Source organism: Nycticebus coucang, chromosome 10 (assembly GCF_027406575.1).
Source record: "Nycticebus coucang isolate mNycCou1 chromosome 10, mNycCou1.pri, whole genome shotgun sequence".
Lineage (NCBI taxonomy): Eukaryota > Metazoa > Chordata > Mammalia > Primates > Lorisidae > Nycticebus > Nycticebus coucang.
In genome coordinates, this window is record NC_069789.1 from 35,854,637 (window position 1) to 35,881,180 (window position 26,544).

A 26,544-nucleotide genomic window follows, 5' to 3' on the forward strand; every position below is an offset into this window, starting at 1 on the left:
AAGTTCATTTGTAATATTCTTTATTATGGCTTCCATTCCCCTGGTGCATTCATCTTTCCCTTCTGGGATACCTATAACTCTTTATGTTTGAATGCTTCATAAAGTCCCATAATTCTGTCAGTGAACATTCTGCTTTCTCTCTCTTCTTTTCTGCCTCTTTAACTCTCTGAGTTATCTCAAGAGCTTTGTCCTCTACCTCTGAGATTCTTTCTTCTGCATGGTCTAATCTGTTGTTGATACTTTCTATTGCATCTTTAAGATCCCTAATTGACTGCTTCAGTTCCTTCAGCTCTGTTATATCCTTTCTGTATTCTTCGTATCATTCATCTCTTATTTGATTCTGTTTTTGGATTTCCTTTTGGTTATTTTCCACTTTATCAGCAGTTTCTTTCGTTGTTTCCATCATTTCCTTCATTGTTTTCATCATCTGTATTCTAAATTCCCTTTCTGTCATTTCTAACATTTCTTTTCTTCTCTTTTTATTTTTTTGAGGCAGACCCCCAGGCCCTGGGTAGAGTGCTGTGGCAGCACAGCTCCCAGCAACATGCAATGCCTGGGCTGAAGTGAGTCTCCTGCCTCTGCCTCCCAAGTAGCTGGGACTACAGGCACGTGCCACACCCCTGGCTGTTTTTTGGTTGTAGCTCTCATTGTTGTTTGGGGGGCCTGGGCTAGATTCGAACCCACCAGCTCAGGTGTATGTTGCTGGCGCCTTAGCTGCTTGAGCCACAGGCGTTGAGCCTCTAACATTTCTTTATAGGTGGAATCCTGTGCTGTAGCTACCTCACGGTCCCTTGAGGGTGTTGCTCTGGCCTGGTTTCTCATGTTGCTGGGATTTTTCTGCTGATTCTTCCTCATGAGTGTTTGTTTATCTGTTTCCTTGCCCTGATTTTCCTTTCACTTCCATTTGCTCTTTAAGTTACCGTGCCTCTGGACTAAGGTTTCGATGAGTTCTTTTGGTAAGGCCCAGAAGGATGAGAAGATTAAAGAGCAAGAAGGGAAAAAAGATTAAAAAAGAAAGAAAGAAAGAAAAGAGAAAAGGGAGGGGGTGAGTAAATGGGGAATATTGACAAAAAGAAGAGAGGCACAGAAAAAGGGAGATTGAGCGATATAGGTGTATAGTAGGGTACTATGACCCAACCTTAAAAACCCCAACCTGTGGGGGTGCCGGGTTGGGTGGTTCCCTTGAGTGTCGTGACCCCTATGGCACTGGTCTCGGTCGCCGCAGGAAGTATCCAGGCATGACACGTATTAGAAGTACAAGTTTGCAGGAGGCAGGCTAACCTTAGTTTCAGGGTAGCCCTGAGCCCCCTCTACAAGGGCTATTTATTAAGGTTATACACAACAGGTGTGGAGAGTTAAGGTAATTACATAGCAGGGCAGCATGCTTAAGGATTGCCACATGCTCTCCTCACATGTTCTTTCCCCACAACCCCCATAAAGAACTACTAAGCATCAATGTTTATCACATGCTTACTAGTGAGTGACTGATGTTATCTCATTCTGGAACACTGAGTTACTTGGAGGATTGCCCCTAAGTCACAAAACATCTCTAGGCTTGCCAGGAGAGTGTCCTGTTCTCAGTATTTCCTTTTGATGTGATAAGAATTAGTAACTGTCCTTTGCAAGCATGGTGTCCATTCCTCTAAACTTGAGGTCAGCAGCTCTTTGCCAGCCTGTTCAGACACAGTACCCCACCTCCACCAAGTAGAGGGGAAAGACAAAAATGCTATAAATCAAACCAAAACAAGCAAACAGAAAACTTTACAGGATAGAATTGGGGGGGAAACCAAAGAATAGGGGTAGATACACTAGCAAAAACGAAGTTCTAATTGTTAAGGCAACAATGGAAAATTATGTTTAAACTAGAAAAATGAAGAGTGAAAAGAAAGAAAAAACAACAAAAATCTAGAGGGGAAATGTTTAAATTAAAAAAAAAAAAACATCAAAACCAAAGCAGTATATATAGCTTACTGAATATTTTCTGGGCAACAGGTGAGCTTCTGGGGTATGAGATGCTAATCACAATGCTGATATGGCTAGACGGGATGGAGAGTGGAGGCTTCTGCTGATTTCTCAAACCCTGCAAGGTGGAGAACTTAAATCTCTCCTCAGCCCACTTAAAAGGCACTTTACACTGCTAACCTTGGCTAAGGAGAAGTTTTCCCAGGAAAGCCGTTGTCTCTGGGATCACTTCTTTAAGTGGCTGCCCACTTACTCAGAGTGCCAAAACTGGTCTCACTCTATGCCCTGAGGGCCAAGGCCGTAAGGCATCTCAGTCCCTGCCTTTAGGCTGCTCAGTGACTAGATACCTAGCCCAAGGTCTCCTACCCAATCCTTGCTGTAGGACTCTGAGGGCGGAGCTTGCTGGGGCAGTTCTCCCACAATAGCTCCACACAGCCCACAGCTCCCACAATGGCTCCACACAGCCCACAGCTCCACACTATTAGCTCCCTTTGTAGTTTGCAATCTCACTGCTGCTGTACTTACAGCTGCCAGCAGGATTAGACCCAAAGAACACACGCAAACACTTGCCAGTTCTCCACTGCTTTGTCTTCCTCATGGGGTCCAGAAATAATCTCTCAATGACTCCCTGTGTCCCCAAAGGGATGTTTCTGGGCAGATCCCACCAGCCAGAGATGCCTGGAGTCTTCTCTCCCTAGCCTCACCATACCCAGTTGCAAGGAAGCTGTTACTCGGATGCCATCTTTCTCCTCCTCCCACTTCACTTGTTTCTTATCCTTTTTTTTTTTTTTTTTTTAAGAGACAGAGTCTTACTTTATCGCCCTTGGTAGAGTGCTGTGGCATCACAGCTCACAACAACCTCCAACTCCTGAGCTTATGCAATTCTTTTGCCTCAGCCTCCTGAATAGCTGGGACCACAGGTTCCCACCACAACACCCAGCTATTTTTTGTTGCAGTTTGGCCAATCTCGAACCTGCCACCCTCAGTGGGGCCAGCGCCCTACCCACTGAGCAACAGGTGCCACCCAAGGACATTTTAGATTTAAAGAGTCATCTGGAGATGATTTGGCACCGGATTTTGAAACTGGTCTGAGCAAGAGAGAGACCCAGTGTCTAAAAAAATTAGCCAGGCATTGTGACATGCATCTGTAGTCCCACGCCTTACCTACTTGGGAGGTTGAGGCAAAACAATTGCTTCAGCCCAAGAGTTTGAGGTTGCTGGGAGCTATGACAACAGGGCACTCTACCCAGGGGAATAGAAAGAGACTATGTCTCAAAAAATAAATATAGTAAAATAAAATAAAATACATTTGATTTTTTTTTTTTTTTTTGTAGAGACAAAGTCTCACTTTACTGCCTTCAGTAGAGTGCCATGATGTCACAGGACTCACAGCAACCTCTAGCTCTTGGGCTTCAGAGATTCTCCTGCCTCAGCCTCCCGAGCATCTGGGACTACAGGCGCCCACCACAATGCCTGGCTATTTTTTGGTTGCAGTTCAGCTGGGGCTGGGTTTGAACACGCCACCCTTGGTATATGGGGTCGGTGCCCTACTCACTGAGCCACAGGTGCCACCCAATACATTTGATTTTTAATGCAAATTATTGCTAGATATTTTATATATATGCATGAGGCTTAAGAGATCAGCTCTAAGTACAATGGAATTATGGCAGGGTTTCAGCTAGAGAAGACCTTAAATATCAACAATTGTATGTGGTTTAACCCAATATTTTTTAGATTCTGATACATAAATGTCATTTAAAACTAGTTTTATGGCTTGGCGCCTATAGCTCTGTGGTTAGGGTACTGGCCACATACACTGGGGCTAGCAGGTTCAAATCTGGCCTGGGCCTACTAAATAACAATGACAACTATAAGAACAACAAGAAAGAAAAATAGCTGGGTTTTGTGGCGGATGCCTGTAGTCCCAGCTACTTGGGAGGCTGAGGCAAGAGAATCACTTAAGCCCAAGAGTTTGAGGTTGCTGTGAGCTATGACACCACAGCACTTGAGGTTGCTGTGAGCTATGACACCACAGTACTCTACCGAAGGTGACATAGTAGGACTCTGTCTCAAAAAATAACAAAAAATAAAACTAGTTTTACTCATATTTGGCCCAACCTCAAGGTTGAACTTCCTGTGTTTTATTTCTTTGTGTTTACATTTAGTACGTTGGTGAGAGTGAACGTGCTGTGCGACAGGTTTTTCAGCGAGCCAAAAACTCAGCACCCTGTGTAATTTTCTTTGATGAAATGGATGCTTTATGTCCTCGAAGATCAGATCGAGAAGTAAGTAACATGGATTAGTGATTTACATATTTTTAAGCACCATAAGCCTTTTGTAAGATCCAACCCAGGTACTTCTTTTAAAGTCATTCCTTGGAAGCATTGAGATCTTTGGAATAAAGAAATCTAGTAATTTGAAATCAGAGGTTAGAGATAACAGTTGTACTCTGTATGTGCCCATGTATGCATTTTTTTCCCGTGTATTATTTTTGTTGCACATTGTGTAGGTAATCTTAATTCACATAGATGAGTAGTTGGGAATAGAAATTATATTAGTTTCCTCTGGGAGGCCAAGACGGGTGGATTGCCTGAGCTCACAAGTTCAAGACCATCCTGAGCAAAAATCAAGACCCCTGTCTCTACTAAAAATAGAAAAACTGAGGCAAGGGGATCATTTGAGCCTGAGTTGGAGGTTGCTGTGAGCTATGATGCCATAGCACTCCACCCAGGGCAACAACTTAAGACTCTGTCTCAAAAAAAAAAAAAAAAAGAGGCTTGGCACCTGTGGCTCAAGCAGCTAAGGCACCAGCCACATACACCTGAGCTGGTGGGTTCGAATCCAGCCTGGGGCCTGCCAAACAACAATGATGGCTACAACCAAAAAAAATTAGCTGGGCATTGTGGTGGGTGCCTGTAGTCCCAGCTACTTGGGAGGCGGAGACAGGAGAATCGCTTTAGCCCAGGAGTTGGAGGTTGCTGTGAGCTGTGATGCTATGGCACTCTACCCAGGGTGACAGCTTGAGGCTCTGTCTCAAAAAAAAAAAAAAAAAAAAACACAGAAGGAAAGAAAGAAATGATATTAGTTTTAAATACCTGTCTTTGAAATCCTCTGATGCTTTGCATTTAAATGGGTTCTGGAAAGTAGACACAAAAAGGTTAAGACATGATGTGCTCAAAATAGGATTAGATTATTAGCTTTACCACCCAGTACCATTACTATCTGGGGAAGATATAAAATTGATCTGCATTGCATACTACCTGCATCAACCACACTGAGTCACTGTTCTTAGAGATTTCAGTACAGAGAGTGCTGGAAACAGTTATTATCAAGAATACCATTCTATAAGAATTTGAAACATTGTATAAGAATTTGAAACAGGGCAGCACCTGTGCCTCAGGAGTAGGGCGCCGGCCCCATATGCCGGAGGTGGTGGGTTCAAACCCAGCCCTGGCCAAAAAAAAAAAGAAGAATTTGAAACATAGTAAAGCATAACATAACCTTTTCAAAGTAGATAGCAACGACTGTTTAATAAGTATGTTTATTATAAGATGTCTGCACTACTGTGAAAGGAATAGAGTCCTTGACTGTTTGTTCAGCTTGGTTATTGTTGGTATATATAAAGGCTACAGATTTATGGGTGTTGATTTTGTAGCCTGAGACATTGCTATGTTCCTTGATCACTTCTAAAAGTTTCGTAGTAGAATCCCTAGTGTTTTCCAGATATACGATCATATCATCTGCGAAGAGTGAAAGTTTGATCTCTTCTGACCCTATGTGGATACACTTGATCGCCTTTTCTTCCCTAATTGCATGGCTAAAACTTCCATTACAATGTTAAAGAGCAATGGAGACAATGGGCAACCTTGCCTGGTTCCTGATCTAAGTGGAAATGATTTCAATTTAACTCCATTCAATACGATATTGGCTGTGGGTTTGCTGTAGATGGCCTCTATTAGTTTAAGAAATGTCCCTTCTATACCAATTTTCTTAAGTGCTCTGGATCATGAAGGGATGCTGGATATTATCAAAAGCTTTTTCTGCATCAATTGAAAGAATCATATGGTCTTTATTTTTAAGTTTGTTTATGTGTTGAATTACATTTATAGATTTATGTAGATTGAAGCAGCCTTGAGACCCTGGGATAAATCCCACTTGGTCATGGTGTATAATTTTTTTGATGTGTTGTTGGATTCTGTTTGTTAGGATCCTATTGAGTATTTTAGCATCTATATTCATTAGTGATATTGGTCTATAATTTTCTTTTCTTGTTGGTTCTTTCCCTGGTTTGGGGATCAAAGTGATGTTTGCTTCATAGAATGTGCTGGGTAATATTCCTTCTTTTTCTATATTTTGGAAGAGGTTTAGTAGTATAGATACTAGTTCTTCTTTAAATGTTTGGTAGAATTCTGACGTAAAGCCATCTGGTCCTGGGCTTTTCTTTTTAGGGAGATTTTGTATAGTTGATGCTATTTCAGAACTTGATATAGGCCTGTTCAACATTTCCACTTCATTCTGGCTAAGTCTTGGTAGGTGGCGTGCTTTCAGGTATTGGTCGATTTCTTTCAGATTTTCATATTTGTGAGAGTAGAGTTTCTTGTAGTATTCGTTAAGGAGTTTTTGAATTTCTGAGGGGTCTGTTGTTATTTCATCATTACCATTTCTGATTGATGAAATTAGAGATTTTACTCTTTTTTTCCTGGTTAGGTTGGCCAAAGGTTTATCTATTTTATTGATCTTTTCAAAAAAACAGCTTTTGGATTTTTTGATCTATTGTATAATTCTTTTGTTTTCAATTTCATTTAATTCTGCTCTGATTTTGGTTATTTCTTTTCTTCTGCTGCGTTTGGGGTTGAAGTGTTCTTCTTTCTCCAGTTGCTTGAGATGTTCCATTAAGTTACTGACTTCCTCTCTTTCCATTTTCTTGAGGAAGGCTTGCAGTGCTATAAATTTCCCTCTTAGGACTGCCTTTGCAGTATCCCAGAGGTTCTGGTAATTCGTGTCTTGATTGTCGTTTTGTTCCAAAAATATGGTGATTTCCTTCTTAATCTCATCTATAACCCATGTATCCTTCAGCGTAAGGTTGTTTAGCTTCCATGTTTTTGTCTGGGTATGCAGGTTCCTATTGTTATTGAGTTCAACTTTTATTCCATGATGGTCTGAGAAGGTGCAAGGAATAATTTCTATTTTTGTAAATTTGCTGAGGTTAGATTCGTGGGCTAGGATGTGGTCGATTTTGGAGTATGTTCCGTGGGCTGATGAGAAGAATGTGTATTCAGTTTTGTTCGGATGAAATGTTCTGTAGATGTCTGTTAAGTCTAGATGTTGAATAGTTGAGTTTAAATCTAAAATTTCTTTGCTTAGCTTCTTTTTGGAGGATCTATCCAGGATTGCTAAAGGGGTGTTAAAATCTCCAACTACTATGGAAGTGGAGGAAATCGAGTTGCTCATGTCTGTTAGAGTTTCTCTTATAAATTGCGGTGCGTTGTGGTTGGGTGCATAAATATTAATAATTGAGATCTCATCATATTGAGTATTACCTTTAACAAATATGAAGTGTCCATCCTTATCCTTAATTATTTTGGTTGGTTTAAAGCCTATTACGTCTGCGAACACGATTCCAACACCTGCTTTCTTCTGCTTTCCATTTGCCTGGAATATAGATGACCATCCCTTCACCTTGAGTCTATATTTGTCTTTTAATGTAAGATGCGATTCTTGTATGCAGCAGATATCTGGCTTGAGTTTTTGTATCCAGTCTGCCAAGTTATGCCTCTTTAGAGGACAATTTAAACCATTCACATTAATTGAGAGTATTGATAAGCCTTTCGAGAGACCAGTGGACATTTTTAATCCTTTTGCGACTGTGGAAGTTGGAATTTGATCAAAAATTTTTGGGTGGGTTTACTTTTGTGGTGGAGAATTACGCTGGTCTTTATGGAGGATAGGTCTAAGAATATCCTGGAGAGCTGGTTTAGTTGTGGCAAATTTCTTCAACATGTGAATGTCGTTGAAGTATTTAATTTCTCTGTCATAAATGAAGCTCAGTTTAGCTGGGTACAGGATCCTGGGTTGAAAGTTATTTTGTTTTAGGAGATTAAAAGTCGACCATCCTCTTCTAGCTTGAAAGGTTTCAGCAGAGAGATCTGAAGTTATTCTGATAGTCTTCCCCTTGTAGGTAATGGTTTTCTTTTGTCTGGCAGCTTTCAGAATTTTCTCCTTCATATTAACTTTAGTGAAACTGATTATGATGTGTCTGGGGGATGTCTTATTTGGGTTGAGTCGTGCTGGAGTTCTGAAACTATCTGCTATCTGAATTTCGGAATCTCTTGGCATGTCTGGAAAGTTCTCCTTCATAATCTCATGGAGAAGAGACTCTGTGCCTTGTGAAGCCACTTCATCACTTTCGGGGATCCCTATAAGATGAATATTGGTTTTCTTCAAATTATCCGAGAGCTCTCTGAGAGAGTGGTCTGTTTTTGCTCTCCATTTATCTTAATTTTTGAGGGTTTGGGAGCATTCGAAAGCTTTGTCTTCAGTGTCAGAAATCCTTTCTTCTGTTTGCTCCATTTTGTTACTGAGGGATTCTACTGTGTTTCTCAGATCTTTGAGGGATGCAACTTCTTGTCTCAATGTGTCGAAATCTTTGGTCATTTGGTCTTTGAATCCGTTGAATTCTTTTTTTTTTTTTTTTTGTAGAGACAGAGTCTCACTGTACCGCCCTCGGGTAGAGTGCCGTGGCGTCACAAGGCTCACAGCAACCTCTAACTCTTGGGCTTACACGATTCTCTTGCCTCAGCCTCCCGAGCAGCTGGGACTACAGGCGCCCGCCACAACGCCCGGCTATTTTTTTGTTGCGGTTTGGCCGGGGCTGGGTTTGAACCCGCCACCCTCGGCATATGGGGCCGGCGCCCTACTCACTGAGCCACAGGCACCACCCTGAATCCGTTGAATTCTTGAGATAACTTTTGGAATTCTAATTCGATCTTATTTGCTATCCAGATCCTGAATTCAATTTCTGACATCTCAGCTATTTGTTTGTGCATGGGGTCTTGTGCTGTTTCTGCCCCATTGATCCTTGGGGGAGTTGATCTACTCTGAGTATTCATATTGCCAGAGTTTTTCTGTTGATTTCGCCTCATGATTGTTTTTCACCGTTGCCTCTGGCTGTCCTCAGAGTTGGGGAGGTGTCTCTCTAAGATTAGACCCCAGCGGGATCACTCTGTTGTTGCTGGATCTTTGTAGGGAGTGACCCTGTGTAGTTCCTCTGGGGCTGCTTTAACTAGGGACTCTATTCCTTTCACAGTAGTGCCAAAGAAGATGAAATATTTGGGAGTATACCTAACAAAGGACGTGAAAGATCTCTACAAAGGGAACTATGAAACACTCTAAGAAAAGAAATAGCCAAAGATGTTAACAGATGGAAAAATGTACCATGCTCATGGCTGGGAAGAATCAACATTGTTAAAATGTCCATACTGCCCAAAGCAATATATAATTTTAATGCAATTCCTTTAAAGCTCCATTGTCATACTTTAAAGATCTTGAAAAAAATAATACTTTGTTTTATATGGAATCAGAAAAAACCTCGAATAGCCAAAACATTACTGAGCAATAAAAACAAAGCAGGAGGAATCACACTACCAGACCTGAGACTGTACTATAAATCCATAGTGATCAAAACAGCATGGTACTGGCACAAAAGCAGAGAAGTAGATGTCTGGAACAGAATAGAGAACCAAGAGATGGATCCAGCTACTTACCATTATTTGATCTTTGACAAGCCAATTAAAAACATTCAGTGGGTATGGTGCTCCATGATCATATTGATGTACACAGCTATGATTTAATAAAAAAAGAAAAGAAACATTCAGTGGGGAAAAGATTCCCTATTTAACAAATAGTGCTGGGTAAACTGGCTGGCAACCTGTAGAAGATTGAAACTGGACCCACACCTTTCACCATTAACTAAGATAGACTCTCACTGGATAAAAGATTTAAACTTAAGACATCAAACTATAAAAATACTTGAAGAAAGTGCAGGGAAAACCCTTGAAGGAATTGGCCTGGGCGAATATTTTATGAGGAGGACTCCTCAGGCAATTGAAGCAGTATCAAAAATACACTACTGGGACCTGATCAAACTAAAAAGCTTCTGCACAGCCAAGAACATAGTGAGTAAAGCAAGCAGACAGCTGTCAGAATGGGAGAAAATATTTGCAGGTTATACCTCTGATAAAGGTCTAATAACCAGAATCCACAGAGAACTGAAACGTATTAGCAAGAAAAGAACACGTGACCCCATTTCAGGGTGGGTAAGGGACTTAAAGAGAAACTTCTCTAAAGAAGACCAACGCACAATCTACAAACACATGAAAAAAAGCTCATCATCCTTAATCATCAGAGAAATGCAAATCAAAACTACTCTGATCAGCTGCTGGGGAGGCTGAGGCAGGAGAATCGTGGAAGCCCAAGAGCTAGAGGTTGCTGTGAGTCCTGTGACATCATGGCACTGTACCGAAGGCGGTAAAGTGAGACTCTGTCTCTACAAAAAACAAAAAAAAAACTACTCTGAGATATCACCTAACCCCAGTAAGGGTAGCCCACATAACAAAGTCCCAAAACCAGAAATGTTGGCGTGGATGTGGAGGAAAGGGCACACTTCTACACTGCTGGTAGGAATGCCCACTAATACGTTCCTTCTGGAAGGATGTTTGGAGAATACTTAGAGACCTAAAAATAGACCTGCCATTCGATCCTATAATTCCTTTACTAGGTTTATACCCAGAAGACCAAAAGTTACAATATAACAAAGACAATTGTACCAGAATGTTTATTGCAGCCGAATTCCTACTTGCTAAGTCATGGAAGAAGCCCAAATGCCCATCGACCCACAAATGGACTAGCAAATAGTGGTACATGTATGCCATGGAATACTATGCAGCCTTAAAGAAAGATGGAGACTTTACCTCTTTCATGTTTACATGGATGGAGCTGGAACATATTCTTCTTAGCAAAGTATCTCAGGAATGGAAGAAAAATTATCCAATGTACTCACCTCTACTATGAAGCTAAATTTTAGCTTTCACATGAAGGCTATAACCCAACTATAGCACAAGACTATGGGGAAAGGGCCAAGGAAGGGGAACGGAGGGGGGCAGTTTTGGTGGAGGGAGGATAATGGGTGGGGCCACATCTATGGTGCATCTTAGAATGGGTACAGGCGATTGTACTAATGTACACAGCTATGATTTAACAATAAAAAAGAAAAAAAAGATGTCTGAGGAAATGAGTACATTTCTCAAGCCTGAGAGATCTTTTGTCATTTTTCTTTTTTCTTTTTCTTTTTTTTGAGACAGTCTCACTTTGTCACCCTTGGTAGAGTGCTCTGGCATCATAGCTCACAGCAACCTCCAGCTCTTGGACTCATGTGATTCTCTTGCCTCAGCCTCCCACGTAGCTGGGACTACAGGCGCCTGCCACAACACCCAGCTATTTTTAGAGAGGGATCTCAGGCTGGTTTCGAGCCTGTGAGCTCAGGGCAATCCACCTGCCTCAGCCTCCCAGAGTACTAGGATTACAGGCGTGAGATACCAGCTCTGTGATTTATTTTCAAATAGGTATCCTCTGTGTATGTGTTCTTGGGTTGTAAAATATTTATTAAATGTTTCGTTTTGTTAAAAATCTCTAAAAACATTCAGATGTTGCAAAACTAAAAGTTGAATAGTATAAGTAAATGTGACACACATGATAGCAATTTTGTTTTCTGATCTAGTACCATCACAGAAAATTCTTACTACCCACTTATCTTTGCTAGTGATAACAGTTCCCCAGTCATATTCTGAAATCTAACATGGTAAAACTCTGCACCTTGATACATCCAGCTGGTTAGGGCATGGTATGCTCTGGATTTTATTCCCTTTATTGGTATGAATTTAACCCTTCACTTACAGTCCCTTTCCTCAATTCTTAGCTTCCTGTTATCACCTGGAAAAATCTAAATTTGTGGGGGTTCATTGTCAACTACTGCCTTCAAAGAAGTCTTTAGCCATGTGAAGTACATTTCTAACTTCTGCCTCATCTCTTTCTTTGATATCTTCTATCTTACATTTCTGTACCCGTATCACTTGCCTTTCTAACATTTTTACGTGAAGGAAATTCTAAAAACATTTTAAATTTGAATCTTTTTTTTTTTTTTTTAAGACAGAGCTTTACTATGTCACCCTGGTAGAGTGCAATGGCATCACAGCTCAGCAACCTCAAACTCTTGGGTTCAAGCTATCCTCCTGAGAAGCTGGGACTAGAGGTATCTGCCACAATGTCTGGCTAGTTTTTTTTTTTATTTTAGTGATGGGTTCTAGCTCTTTTTTTTTTTTTTTTTTTTGCAGTTTTTTGCCAGGGATGGGTTTGAACCCACCACCTCCAGCCTATGGGGCCAGTGCCCTACCCCTTTGAGCCACAGGTGCTGCCCTGCCCCCCCCCCCCGTTTTTTTTTTTGAGACAGTCTTATTCTGCTGCCCTGGGTAGAGTGCTATAGCATCATAGCTCACAGCAACCTCAAACTCCTGGGCTCAAGTGATTCTCTTGCCTCAGCCTCGTCCCCAGTAGCTGGGACTACAGGGACCTGCCACAACATCTGGCTATTTTTGTTTTTTTTGAGACAGAGTCTCACTATGTCACCCTCATTAGAGTGCTATGGTGTCATAGTTCACAGTACCCTCAAACTCCTGGGCTTAAGTGATTCTCTTGCCTCAGTCTCCCAAGTTGCTGGGACTACAGGCACCTACCACATCACCCAGCTATTTTGTTGTTGTTGTTGTAATTGTTGTTTAGCAGGCCCGAACTGGGTTTGAACCCGCCAGCCACAGTGTACATCGCTGGTGCCCTAACCATTAAGCTATGAGCACCAAGCCTATTTTTTTGTTACTATTTTTGTTGTTTGGAATTCATTGAGGGTACAAAGAATTATGTTATACTGATTGCATTTGTTAGGTAACGTCCCTCTTATAATTATGTCCTGCCCCAAGGTGTATCATACACCGTGACCTCCGCATCCCCCACCATCCCCCCTCCCCACTTGCTCATTCCCTATCCCCACCCCCTTACATTAGCTCATCTACTGTCTTCATATTAGTATTGAGTACGTTGAATTCTTGCTTCTCCATTCTTGTGATGCTTTACTAAGAAGAATGTATTCCACTTCCATCCAGGTTAATACAAAAGTTGTAAAATTTTCATCTTTTTTAATGGCTGAAGAGTATTCCATGGTATACATACACCGTAGCTTGTTAATCCATTCTGGCGTTGGTGGACATTTAGACTGTTTCCACATTTTGGTGATTGTAAATTGAGCTGTGATAAACAGTCTAGCGCAAATGTCCTTGTGATAAAAAGATTTTTTTTCAACTGGGTAGATGCCTAGTAATCGGATTACAGGATCAAACGGGAGGTCTAATTTGAGTTCTTTGAGGGTTCTCCATACTTTCTTCCAATAAAGAAGTATTAGTTTAAAATATTGTATTAGTTTGCACTCCCACACGCAGTGTAAAGTGTTCCCTTTTCACTCTCCTTGGCTCACACCTGTAATCCTAGCACTCTGGGAGGCCGAGGCAGGTGGACTGCCTGAGCTCTCAGATTCAAGACCAGCCTGAGCCAGAGTTTTCCCACATCCACAACTGCCGCGGACCGCCGGTCGATGGGCCTCAGTCCGAGGGTGCTCAGGGCGAACGGTACAGGTTGGCTGAAAGGTCGACGCAGGATAAAATGACAGACTGCCACACACCACGAGTGATGAAGAAAGCAGCTGTAAATTTTATTGAGTTTAGAAGTTGGTATTTATACATTTTCTTTCCAAGGTTCAAACAATGTAATCGTTATTTTGCTTATGCTTGTAAATTATCTTTGTGTCTGCATATGTGGTTTATCATGCATTACATGTTTTCAAGGTTTTTGTTTTAGGGAGGTGGTTTTATCAGTAACACCTGGTTACTTCCCCTTATCTAGGAATGTCAAGGCTTGTGACTTCTCTTAGCTCTGTAATTGTTCTCAGTTTCTTATAATTTCTTTTAAAAATAGCTGAACATATTCTTTTACGTATAATGCTTGACTACTTTTATATATATTTTCTATATATTTTTATTTTTATTAGTAACTATACTTTGATTTATAATTAATTGTTTGTTAAACATTAAACTACTCTATTGATTTGTATTACATATGAAAATTAGTGAAGCAAGATGTTTTTCTAAGTAAAGTTTTACTGCAGGTGGTGATAGCGTATGTCATGTTGGAACATCTTGTTTGCTGTGCCTGCATTGTCTCAATGCACTGTTTCAATTCACTGACATTTGATGATAGGAACGTGCTATTGCACCGTTCCCCTGGAGACATTGAGTCTCTTCAGGCATTCTTTCTCTGTTTAATTATGGATCAGTAAGTCATTATGTTTATTCTTAGTTTCTCAAGACAAGCAGGCATTCAACTGAACAGACAGGTTTCAGAGCAAAGGTTTCTTAGGCTTTTATGCCGCACCTCGTGAGTCATTACGTTCAACAAAAAGTATGCTAGGCAACTTCTGCGCTGCTGTCGCATACTAGGGGTGCTGGGGGCTTCGCTCCGGGGAGCACAGACCACCTACCCATGCGTTTTACAACGCGGACAGCGCCACCTCGCTGCGGCTTGATGCCGAGGGTGCGGCACACAACAGCATCTGCAGCACATAAAGGTATTCATTTTTTTAAAGTTACATAGACTCATTTATTCTGCTATTTGCTTTTTCCACTTAGCTGTGTATTTTATTTTTATCCCAAAATCTTCTTCAGGATTAGTTTTGTATTTTATTTTATTATTTTATTTTATTTTTTAGACAGAGTCTCAATTAGTCACTCTTGGTAAGTGCTGTGACATCATAGCTCACAGCAATGTCAAACTCTTGGCTCAAGCAATTCTCTTGCCTCAGCCTCCTGAGGTAGCTGGGACTATAAGCGCCAGCCACAATGCCTGGCTATTTTTTTTTTGAGACAGGGTCTCACTCTGGCTCAGGCTAGTCTTGAACCTGTGAACTCAGGCAATCCACCTGCCTCAGCCTGCCAGAGTGCTAGGATTACAGGTGTGAGCCAAGGAGAGTAAAAATTTTCCTTCCCATTCTTTTCCCTTTACTCTTCTTAGAGGTTACTACAGTACTGCTAATAGTTTTGTATTTAGTTTTTATCATTCTCAAACGTTTTTCATAACCTTAAAAGTATGTATAGTTTAGACTTACTTTTTTTATGTAAATATGGTCATTCGGTCTTGCTGATTTTCCCATGTACTTAATAACTTTGAAAAAACTATTGTATAATACTCCTCAGTCTTAGGCGACACCTGCGGCTCAAAGGAGTAGGGCGCTGGCCCCATATGCCGGAGGTTGTGGGTTCAAACCCAGCCCTGGCCAAAAAAAAAAAAAAAAAAAAAAAACCTGCAAAAAAAAAAATAAATTCTTCATTCTGTATATAACAGAATTTACTTTATAATTTTTTTGTTTTAGACATTTACATTGTTTCCAGTTTTCCTCTGTAAACAGAATTGTACTAAACATTTGTATCATATATTTTTGTGTTCATGTGGTAGACATATGTGAAGTAAAGTTATGGAAGTGGAAATCCAGGTTGAAGATGTATACATGTTAGATGTTGAAAGATAATAACTATCTTATTCTTCATAAAAACTGCCAGAGAAATATATGCCCACCAACAGTGTGGGAAGGTTACCATTGCCCATGCCAGGTAATCCTAGCATTGTGGGAGGCTGAAGGTGGGAAGATGGCTTGAGCTCAGGAGTTTGAGACCAGCCTAAGTGAGACCCCGTCTTACTAAAAATAAAAAAATGAGTCGGGTATTGGGGTAGGCACCTGTAGTCCCAGCTACTCAGGAGGCTGAGGCATGACAGTCACTTGAGCCTGGGAGTTCGAGGTTGCCATGAACTAGGCTGATGCCATGGCGCTCTAGACTAGGTAACAGAGTGAGGCTTTGTCTCAAAAAAAAAAAAAGGCTTGGTGCCCGAACTCAGGGGTTAGGGCGCTAGCCACATATACCCGGGTTGGTGGGTTCGAACTTGGCCAGGGCCTGCTAAACAACAATGACAACAACAAAAAAATAGCTGGGTGTTGTGGCTGGCAAATATAGTTCCAGCTACTTGGGAGGCTGAAGCACGAGAATTGCTTGAGAGTTGGAGGTTTCTGTGAACTGTGATGCCACAGCACTCTACCAAGGGCGACATATAGTGAGACTCTGTCTCTAAAAAAAAATAAATAGCCCCAAGTGTATGGGGGGAGAAAACCAGTAATGGATAATACTTATCCTTTTTTGTGTGTGTGTGAGTTTTATTGGCAAAACATATTATATTAGTATGCATCCTTGATTACAAGTGAGGTTGACCACCTTTGGGAATTTTGTATTTTACCTTCTATAATTTACCTGTTCATATTTTTTGACTCTTTGGTATTAAAATGTTCCTTTTATAAAACGTTAACTTATTGGTACTTTTTATGTATATATTTGTGTATTTTGATACTGTTCATTCAGTCTTATCACTTTTCTTTCATTTTGTCCACTATATAGAATGTTATAATTTCAATATAGTAAAATCTATCAAACTTTCTTATATTTTGAAAAAAAAATTTTTTTTTTTTTTTTTTTTTGAGACAGGGCTTGAGGGCTTGGATCTGTTGCACAGAGTAGGGGGTACAGTGACAATGATCATAGTTCACTGCAATGCAGCTTCAAACTCCTGGGCTCAAGCAACCCTCCACCCTCAGGTTCACAAGTAACTAGGACTATAGGCATATGTTACCACATCTGGGTAATTTTTTAAAGACTTTTTGTAGAAGTCTGGGTGAAGTAGTTCATGCCTATAATTAGCACTCGGGGAGGCTGAGGCGGGTAGATTGCCTGAGCTCAGGAGTTTCAGACCAGCCTGAGCAAGAGGGAGACCTGTCCCTAAAAAATAGCTGGGTGTTGTGGTGGGCACTTGTAGTTCCAGCTACTTGGGAGGCTGAGGCAAGAGGATCACTTGAGTTTGCTGTGAGCTATGATGCCATGGCACTCTATTGAGAGCGACATAGTGAAACTCTATCTCAGGAGAAAAAAAAAATTTTTTTAGAGACAGGTTCTCACTCTACTAGCATTACCTAGGCTGGTCTCAGAGCTTCTAGCCTAAGGTGATCCTCCCAACTTGGCCTCCCAAAGTCCTGTGATTACAAGTCTGAGACACTGGCCCTGGTCTGATTCTGAGTTTTTTGTCTTAGTAGGACAATGTTTTTTACCCATTACTTTTTTATATTTTTGAGTCTAGATTAGTTTTCTATTAGTGTTAGGATATTGAGTGATGGTAAGAAGCACCGAATATTTTTGTCTAAAGTAATAATGCTACCACTTGTACATAAAATTCAGATAGAAGACGAGTAGTTAATGACTAAGAAAACCGCAACACCACTCTTCTCATTTCCTCCATTTACTTTTTTTGTTTATTTGTTTATTTCTGTATCTGTGTGATTTATTGTTCTAATTGCCAACTCGCTGAATCTTTCTTTTGGATATTGCCTTGAGGTAGACATACTTAGAATTATTTTCAGGTTAAGCATTCTGTAAGGGATTTAGAAAAGGGCTTATTTGCTTCAAAGAAAAGAGAAAACACATCAGTGTCTCAGGTAGTTCTGTATGTATTATGCTGATAAGTTCTGGAATATCTGATATTGGGGAATCTGGAGTTCAAAAGCTGAGTATAGATTTCCCAGAGGGAAGTTTATTGTGACTGTTAGATCTTTGAGTAACTCAGAAGACTTTGGGATTAACCAGGTTTGAGACTGAGTTTCATCTCTTCCTTTATCTATAAATGAGACCTCTCTAAGCTGAAGTTTCCTTCAGCTTATTCCCTCAAGTAATAACAGTATCACTAAGGAGGTCTGTTGATGAGAACACATTTTGTACAGTGCCTGCATGTAGTGACTACTCAGAAAATAACTGTTTGACAGAAGGGTTTGTTTAAGTAAGCAAATGTATTATTTTTATGAAAAATAATGAATTTTTTTTCTTTATATTGAGAATTGAGGGAACCAGATTACCAGATTAATGTCTTTTTAGACAGGGGCAAGTGTCCGGGTGGTGAATCAACTACTTACTGAGATGGATGGTCTGGAAACACGACAGCAGGTTTTTATTATGGCAGCCACTAACAGACCAGGTAAGAGACAAGAATGTAACACAAATGAACCTAAAATTTTGCAGCATTTATAAACAATATAATTTTTATATATCCTAGTAAAGGAAGATTAAATTTAGACAATCCTTTTGGATTCCTAAAGTTGAAATAAAGCCTTAGAATGATTTTGCAAGAGTGAAAGTAAAAGGCCCCGTATCATTGCTTGGATCCCGCAAGATTGCTCCTCTATGTTGGTGCTTACAAAGTTGTTTTGGCAGAGAACACTTGGCAGCATTTGTTTTTAATTATAAATGTATTTTCAGTGCTGTGAGCCGTGAGGCCATGGCACTCTACCAAGGATGACATAGTGAGACTGTTTCAAAAAAGGGAAAAATTGGCCAAGAGTGGTGATGCTTACTTGTAGTCTCAGCTACTCAGGAGGCTAATACAGGAAGATTGCTTGAGCCCGGGAGTTCAAGATTGCAGTGAGCTTTGATGACACCATTGCACTCTAGCCTAGGTGACAGAGAGAGACCCTGTCTCAAAAAAGAAAAGAGGCTCAAAACTTCAAAAATGGTATCCAGGAGCAAGGGCTCAGAACTATAATCCTAGCACTCTGGGAGACTGAGGTGAGAAGATCCCTTAAGCTCAGGACATGGAGACCAGTCTCAGCAAGAGCAAGACTCCATATCAACTAAAAATAGAAAAATTAGCTGGGTGTTGTAGTAGGCACCGATAGTCCCAGCTACTTGGGAGGCTGAGGCAGGAGGATCGCTTGAACCCAGGAGTTTGAGGTTGCTGTCAGATAGGCTGATGCCATGGCACTTTAGCCTGGGGCAACAGGATGAGACACTGACTTAAAAAAATTTTTTTTAACTTCAAAAGTGTTAAAGGTGGCTTTTATTTCAGACTGTAAACTCTTTGTACTCTGAATAAGCCATTCTATCACATGTGCTTCTGCACTGATACTTGCAGTAACTGTCTGCTAGTAGGGATATGACACTTGAGTTGCTTAAATAGATTTATCAATTGTCAAGATGATATAATTTTTTTTATTTCTTGTAAGTTACTATGGAAACCAAAACCTTGAATTTTGTATCATTTTATTTTATAATAGATAAAGTATGAACTTTTTTTTTTTAGACAGTCTTATTATATCACCCCTCTGTAGAGTGTGTGGCATCACAGCTGACAGCAACCCCCAACTCTTGGGCCTAAGCAATTCTCATGCCTCAGCTTCCCAAGTCGCTGGGACTGCAGGTGCCTGCAACAGCTATTTTGTTGTTGTTGTTGCAATTGTTGTTATTCAGCAGGCCCAGATGTTGGAACCCACCAGCCTTGGTATACATGGCACCCTAACCACTGACCTACGGGAGCGAAGCCAAGTGTGAATTTTTTGTGGTGTGTAGATTGACTATGGTAATAATGAAAGACTGCCTTTGGAATCAGACAAGGATGGATTAGAGTCCTATCCATAGTATTTTATTGTGTATTAGTAACTGTTCTGCTTCAACCCCAACTGGTCTAATACCCGCTGGGTTTGCTATATGATTCCATTCTGATGTTAATGGAGTTACATCGGACCTAGCAGGTGATGGGTCAGTGCCCTACAAGACTGACTGCCTGCACCTAAAATGCCAGCTACAAGTGGTGTTTCAGACACTCACACTTCTGACTGGCATGCTATAAGTCTGGGGATTCTCATGACCCCCTCAGGTCTGATAATTGGCTAAAACAACTCACAGAATTCAGAATAGTTCCATGTTTAACAGTTATATTGGCTCACTGCCTGTAGCTCAGTGAGTAGGGCGCCAGCCACACACGCCAACTGGTGGGTTCAAACCTGGCCTGGGCCTGCTAAACAACAGTGACAACTGCAACCAAAAAATAGCTTAGCATTGTGGTGGACGCCTGTAGTCCCAGCTACTTGGGAGGCTGAGGCAAGAGAATCGCCTAAGCCCAAGAGTTTGAGGTTGCTGTGAGCTGTGACACCATGGCACTCTACCAAGGGCTACATAATGAGACTCTGTCTCAAAAAAAAAAGTTTCATGAGGTCTAGTGGGAGTACGAACTTCATGACTTCTGCCTGTCAGATCCGAAATTGTCACCCTCCTGGCCTGATTCTCTTGCCTCACCCTCCCTTGTAGCTGGGACTATCAGCATGTTTACTTGGGAAGCTCAAAGTTATAATTGTCTTATTATATGCTTAGTCTTTCTGGTGATGATCCTGAAGCTCTCCATGGGCCTACCTGAAGTCACCTCATTAGCACAACAAGGGCACTCTTGTTACTCTGAAAATTCCGAGGATTTTTAGAGCTCTGTGACAAGAATCAGGGGCAAAGACCAGTTGTATTTTATATTATGCCACCATAACCTTGGGTGTATATTACTACTTCATCTTGCTGACCATCATTTTGTCACATACAAAATGAGATAATAATACATAAATGGCAGGATTTTCTTTTTTCTTTTAATTAAAAAAAAATTTTTTTTTTAGAGACAGAGTCTCACTTTGTCGCCCTTGGTAGTGTGCTATGGCATCACAGCTCACAGGAACCTCTAGCTCATGGGCTTAGGCTATTCTCTTGCCTCAGCCTCTCAAGGAGCTGGGACTACAGGCACCCACCACAATGCCCGGCTATTTTTTTGTTGCAGTTTGGCCAGGGCTGGGTTTGAACCTATCACCCTCACTATATGGGGCCAGCACCCTACTCTCTGAGCCACAAGTGCCACCCAATAGCAGGATTTTCATAAAGGTTGAATAATGTTGGTAATGTAGCTTTACTACAGTGGTGGTAAATAGCAGGTAGCTATTTAGTAATTATTGTCATGGTTATGAGCAAATTACAATTAATATTTGGTAATAGTAGTTGGAATAGTCATTAGGCCATAAAAATACACAATCATCCTAGAAGAAAGCATGAAAGTTCCTCAGATTTGGACAGAATCACAGCCTACCTTTCCTAAATAGATGTAGATCTTTTTCTAACGTGTTTTGTTTTGTTAGTTCAATTTTTTTTCACTTTACTGTCCTCGGTAGAGTGCCATGATGTCACAGGACTCACAGCAACCTCCAGCTCTTGGGCTTACGTGATTCTCCTGCCTCAGCCCCCCGAGCAGCTGGGACTACAGGCGCCTGCCACAATGCCCGGCTATTTTTTTGTTGCAGTTTTGCCAGGGCTGGGTTTGAACCCACCACCCTTGGTATATGGGGCCGGCGCTCTACTCACTGAGCCACAGATGCTGCCCTTTGTTTTGTTTTGTTTTGTTTTGTTTTTTGAAACAGAGTCTCACTATGCTGCCCTCAGTAGAGTGCTATGGTGTCATAGTTCACAGCAACCTCCAACTCTTGGGCTTAAGCGATTCTCTTCCCTCAGCCTCCCAAGTAGCTGGGACTAGAGGCACCGACCACAACACCCAGCTATTTTTTTTTTTTTTGTAGAGACAGAGTCTCACTGTTCCGCCCTTGGTAGAGTGCCGTGGCATCACACGGCTCACAGCAACCTCTAACTCTTGGGCTTACGCGATTCTCTTGCCTCAGCCTCCCGAGCAGCTGGGACTACAGGTGCCCGCCACAATGCCTGGCTATTTTTTTGTTGCAGTTTGGCCAGGGCTGGGTTTGAACCCGCCACCCTCGGCATATGGGGCCAGCGCCCTACTCACTGAGCCACAGGCGCCGCCTATTTTTTTATTTTTTGATTGCAGTTGTCATTGTTTAGCAAGCACAGGCCAGGCTCGAACCTTTGAGCTGGCGCCCTACTCACTGAGTTTTCTAACATATTTCAAGAAACAATTGTCTTAAACTGCTTTATGTCACTATAACGGAATACCTGAGACTGGATAATTTATAAAGACTAGAGATTTATTTCTTACTGTTTTGTAGGCTTGGATGTCCAAGGTTGAGTGGCCTGCACCTGGTGTGGCCCATCTTACAGCATCAACCCGTGGTAGAAGGTGGAAGGTCAGAAGAGTACTTATAAGAGAGCAGAGGAAAAGGGACGGAACTAATTCTTTTATTAGAAATCCATTCGAGAGGCTCCGTTCCTGTGGCTCAAGCAGCTAAGGTGCCAGCTACATACACCAAGCTGGTGGGTTCGAAGCCAGCCCGGACCTGCCAAACAACAATGACAGCTGCAACCAAAAAATAGCCAGGCGTTGTGGGGGTCACCTGTAATCTCAGCTACTTGGGAGGCAGAGGCAGGAGAATCGCTTGAGCCCAAGAGTTGGAGGTTGCTGTGAGCTGTGATGCCACGGCACTCTACCCAGGGTGATAGCTTGAAGCTCTGTCTCAAAAAAAAAAAAACAAAGAAATCCACTCAAACTCAATTCCAGCATTAATCCATTTATGTACGCAGAGCCTTCATGACCAAAGCACCTCTTTTTTTTTTTTTTTTTTTTTTTTAGCGCCTGGCTATTTTTTGGTTGCAGCTGTCATTGTTGTTTGGCGGGCCCGGGCTGGATTCGAACCTGCCAGCTCAGTTGTATGTAGCTGGAGCCTTAGCCTCTTGAGCCACAGGCCCCGAGCTCCAAAACACCTCATAAAGGTCCCATCTCTTCAACTCTTTTGCTTTGGGGATTAAATTCCAGTGCATGAACTTTGGGGGACACATACTAACGGTGTGTTTCTCTTAAAGTAAAAGACCAAAGACTGTTTAACACCTTGCGCCATTTTTGATGTTTGTTTATTATAAACAACCTTGTCTTTCAGGTTTTTTTTTTTTTTCTTGAGACAGAGTCTCATTATGCTGCCCTTGGTAGAGTGCTGTGGCATCATAGCTCACAGCAACCTTAAACTCTTGGGCTCAAGTGATTTTCTTCCCTTACCTCCCTTGTAGCTGGGACTACAGGAGCCTGCCACAACGCCGGGCTATTTTGTTGTTGTTGTTGCAGTTGTTGTTTAGCAGACCCAGGCCAGGTTTGAACCAGCCTGCCTCCATGTATGTGGCTGGCACTCTAACCACTGAGCATGGGGGCCAAGTCTTATCTTTCAGTTTAATCTCAGTAGATCAGAAAATAATAGGTCCTGGGCGGCTCCTGTAGCTCAGTCAGTAAGGCGCTGGCCCCATATACCGAGGGTGGTGGGTTCAAACCCGGCCCCGGCCAAACTGCAACCAAAAAATAGCTGGGCCTTATGGCGGGTGCCTGTAGCTACTCGGGAGGCTGAGGCAAGAGAATTAAGCCCAGGAGTTGGAGGTTGCTGTGAGCTGTGTGAGGCCACGGCACTCTACCGAGGGCCATAAAGTGAGACTCTGTCTCTACAAAAAAAGAAAAAGAAAAAAGAAAATTATAGGTCCTTCAATGTCCCTAGATTTTCCTTAAAAATTCATATGTATTAAGTTACGTTTCCTCTTGGGTTTCTTACCTTGATCTCTCTATTCATCTCTTAATTCTTTATACCTTCTCCATATTCTTCTTAGTTGCAAAATCTGATACTTTGGCCCATGTTAAGAATGACAAATGAGGACCAGGTGGGATGGCTCAGACCTGGGAGGCCGAGGCAGGTGGATTGCTTAAGTTCAGGTGTTGGAGACCAACCTGACCAAGAGCAAGATGCTGTCTACTAAAGGTGGAAAAACTAGCTGGGCCTTCTGGTGGTTTCCTGTAGTTCCGGCTGCTCTGGAGGTTGAGGCAGGAGGATCTCTTGAGCCCAGGAGTTTGAGGTTCCTGTGACTTATGATGCCATGGCACTCTACCCAGGCCAACAGAGTGAGACTTTGTCTCAAAAAAAAAAAAGAATGACAATGGCAATAATTCTTAATGTTTTGGTATCTGTGTTTTGTTTTTTCTCAAGTATGTGTATATTGTCTACCTCTCCTCCAAACCTTTGTCCCCCATAACAAACCCATGGCACTAATGAACTACATAAATATAAGGGTAAACACTCTAGGTCTTTGCCGCTTCATTTCATGCTTATTTAGCAGTTCTATTCTATTGTATACTGTTTTTGTTTTATTTTTTTATTCTTTTTTTTTTTTGAGACAGAGTCTCACTAAAAGCACCTGAGCTACGGGTGCTGCCCCATGTATACTATTATGTTACATTATTTTGATTGCTTATAACCTCTTTCTACTTTTTTTTTTTTTTTTTTTTGGCTGGGGCTGGGTTTGAACCCACCACCTCCAGCATATGGAGCCAGCGCCCTACCACTTTGAGCCACAGGAGCTGCCCATAACCTCTTTCTACTTAGTTTTTAAAAATCCCTTTTGAAAAATTCAGTTTTCTAGGCAGTGCCTGTAGCTTAGCGGGTAGGGCGCTGACCATGTACATTGAGGCTGGCGGGTTTGAACCCAGCCCCGGCCTGCTAAAATCAACAATGACAACTGCGGGCAGTGCCTGTGGCTCAGTCAGTAAGGCGCCGGCCCCATATACCGAGGGTGGCGGGTTCAAACCCGGCCCCGGGCGAACTGCAACAAAAAAATAGCCGGGCGTTGTGGCTGGCGCCTGTAGTCCCAGCTACTCGGGAGGCTGAGGCAAGAGAATCGCTTAAGCCCAGGAGTTGGAGGTTGCTGTGAGCTGTGTGAGGCCATGGCACTCTACCGAGGGCCATAAAGTGAAACTCTGTCTCTACAAAAAAAAAAAAAAAGAATGACAACTGCAACAACAATAACAAAATAGCCAGGCATTGTGGTGGGCACCTGTAGTCCCAGCTACTTAGGAGGCTAAGGAAAGAAAATCACTTAAGCCTAAGAGTTTGAGGTTGCTGTGAGCTGTAACGCCACAGCACTCTACCGACGGCAACATAATGTCTCAAAAAAAAGAAAAAAAGAAATCTCTTTTAAAAAACTCAGCTTTCTGGGGCGGCATCTGTAGCTCAGTGGGTAGGGTTCCAGCCACATACACTGAAGCTGCCCTCAACAACAATGACAACTGCAACAACAAAAAATAATTGGGCATTGTGGTGGGCACCTGTAGCCCCATCTGCTTGGGAGGCTGAGGCAAGAGAATCACTTACCTGATGTTCTGTTTTCTTTTTTTTTTTTTTTTTTTGTAGAGACAGAGTCTCACTTTATGGCCCTCGGTAGAGTGCTGTGGCCTCACACAGCTCACAGCAACCTCCAACTCCTGGGCTTAGGCGATTCTCTTGCCTCAGCCTCCCGAGTAGCTGGGACTACAGGCGCCCACCACAACGCCCGGCTATGATGTTCTGTTTTCTATTGCTGCATAACAAACCACTGTAAAATTTAGTGGCTAAAAGTCATCATTTTTGCTTTGCTCACAATTTTGTAGGTCAGAAATTCAGGAAAGGTTTACATTTGATGAACATGCTGTCTGCAAAAGTAGCAGGACCAGAGGATCCACTTCCATGTGGCTTCATTACTCAATGTCTAATCCTTAGCATGTCTGTCTGTCTCTCTTTCCTTCTCCCTCTCCCCTTCCCTCATCCTCCCACTAATTGTTAATTGTCACTTTTGGGGATGTGGGGAGAGACAGAGTCTTACTCTTTTGCCCTGGGCTAGAGTACAGTGGTATCAGTATAGCTCGCTGCAACCTCAAATTCTCCTGCTTCAGCCTCCAGAGTTATAGCTGGGACTATAGGAGAATGCCATGATGCTCAGCGAATTTTTCTGTTTTTAGTAGGGATCAGGTCTCACTCTTGCTCAGACTGGTTTCAAACCTCTGACCTCAACCGATCCTTCTGCCATGGCTTCCCACACTGCTAGGATTATAGGAGAGAGCCGAGCCACTGTGCCGGGCCTCTCCTTCACATATCTTTGCATTCCATTCTTCAAATTCCAACTCCTATAAAGGATGTTATCGATTAGGAAACTACCTGTTACCACTTAATCTACTCTCTAGCTGGTTTAGAAATTACTCCCACACTATCTACATACATTTTGAAATCCAAATAGCCACACCAGCTTATTACTTTCTCTTCTACTTAATAGATGTCTATTTTCTACCAGTAGTATAGTATGCATAGTTTCTGCCCTTTGGTATGGCACAGATGAAAAAATAAATAAGTAAATTATAATGTATAAGCTTTTTCAGGGCAAGGATTAGATCTGCACTTTTATATTTCAGACATAACTTCTAGTTATGACTCTGACTAGACTCTAGTCAGAGTCTCTGTTTATTCCACGCCCTTAATAATTATCATATGTGGCTCAGTGCCCGTAGCTCAGTGGTTAGGCGGCCACATACACTGGGGCTGGCGAGTTCGAACTTGGCCTGGGCCTACTAAAAACAACAATGACGGGTGACGCCTGTGGCTCAGTTGGTAAGGCACCGGCCACATATACTGAGGGTGGCGGGTTCAAACCCGGCCCCGGCCAAACTGCAACAACAATGACAACTGCAACCAAAAAACAAAAAAAAAATAGCCAGGCATTATGTCAGATACCTGTAGTCCCAGCTATTCAGGAGGCTGAGGCAAGAGAATTGCTTAAGCCCAAGAGTTTGGGGTTG

At 41.9% G+C, this 26,544-nt stretch overlaps 1 protein-coding gene across 9 annotated transcripts in view; it reads left to right on the forward strand.

The window, feature by feature from the left end:
* NVL (nuclear VCP like) overlaps positions 1-26,544 on the forward strand; it is a 202,827-nt gene that overhangs the window by 83,717 nt on the left and 92,566 nt on the right. For 8 of the 9 annotated variants that reach the window (XR_008383046.1, XM_053605342.1, XM_053605347.1 and 5 more), the window contains 2 exons: positions 4,128-4,247; positions 18,081-18,180. Coding sequence is in view for 8 of the 9 variants with exons in the window: in XM_053605342.1 (XP_053461317.1) it covers positions 4,128-4,247; positions 18,081-18,180 (220 nt within the window). In the remaining variant the exon portion in view is untranslated. The remainder of the gene's footprint in view (positions 1-4,127; positions 4,248-18,080; positions 18,181-26,544) is intronic. The other variant, XM_053605345.1, reaches the window with a different exon arrangement.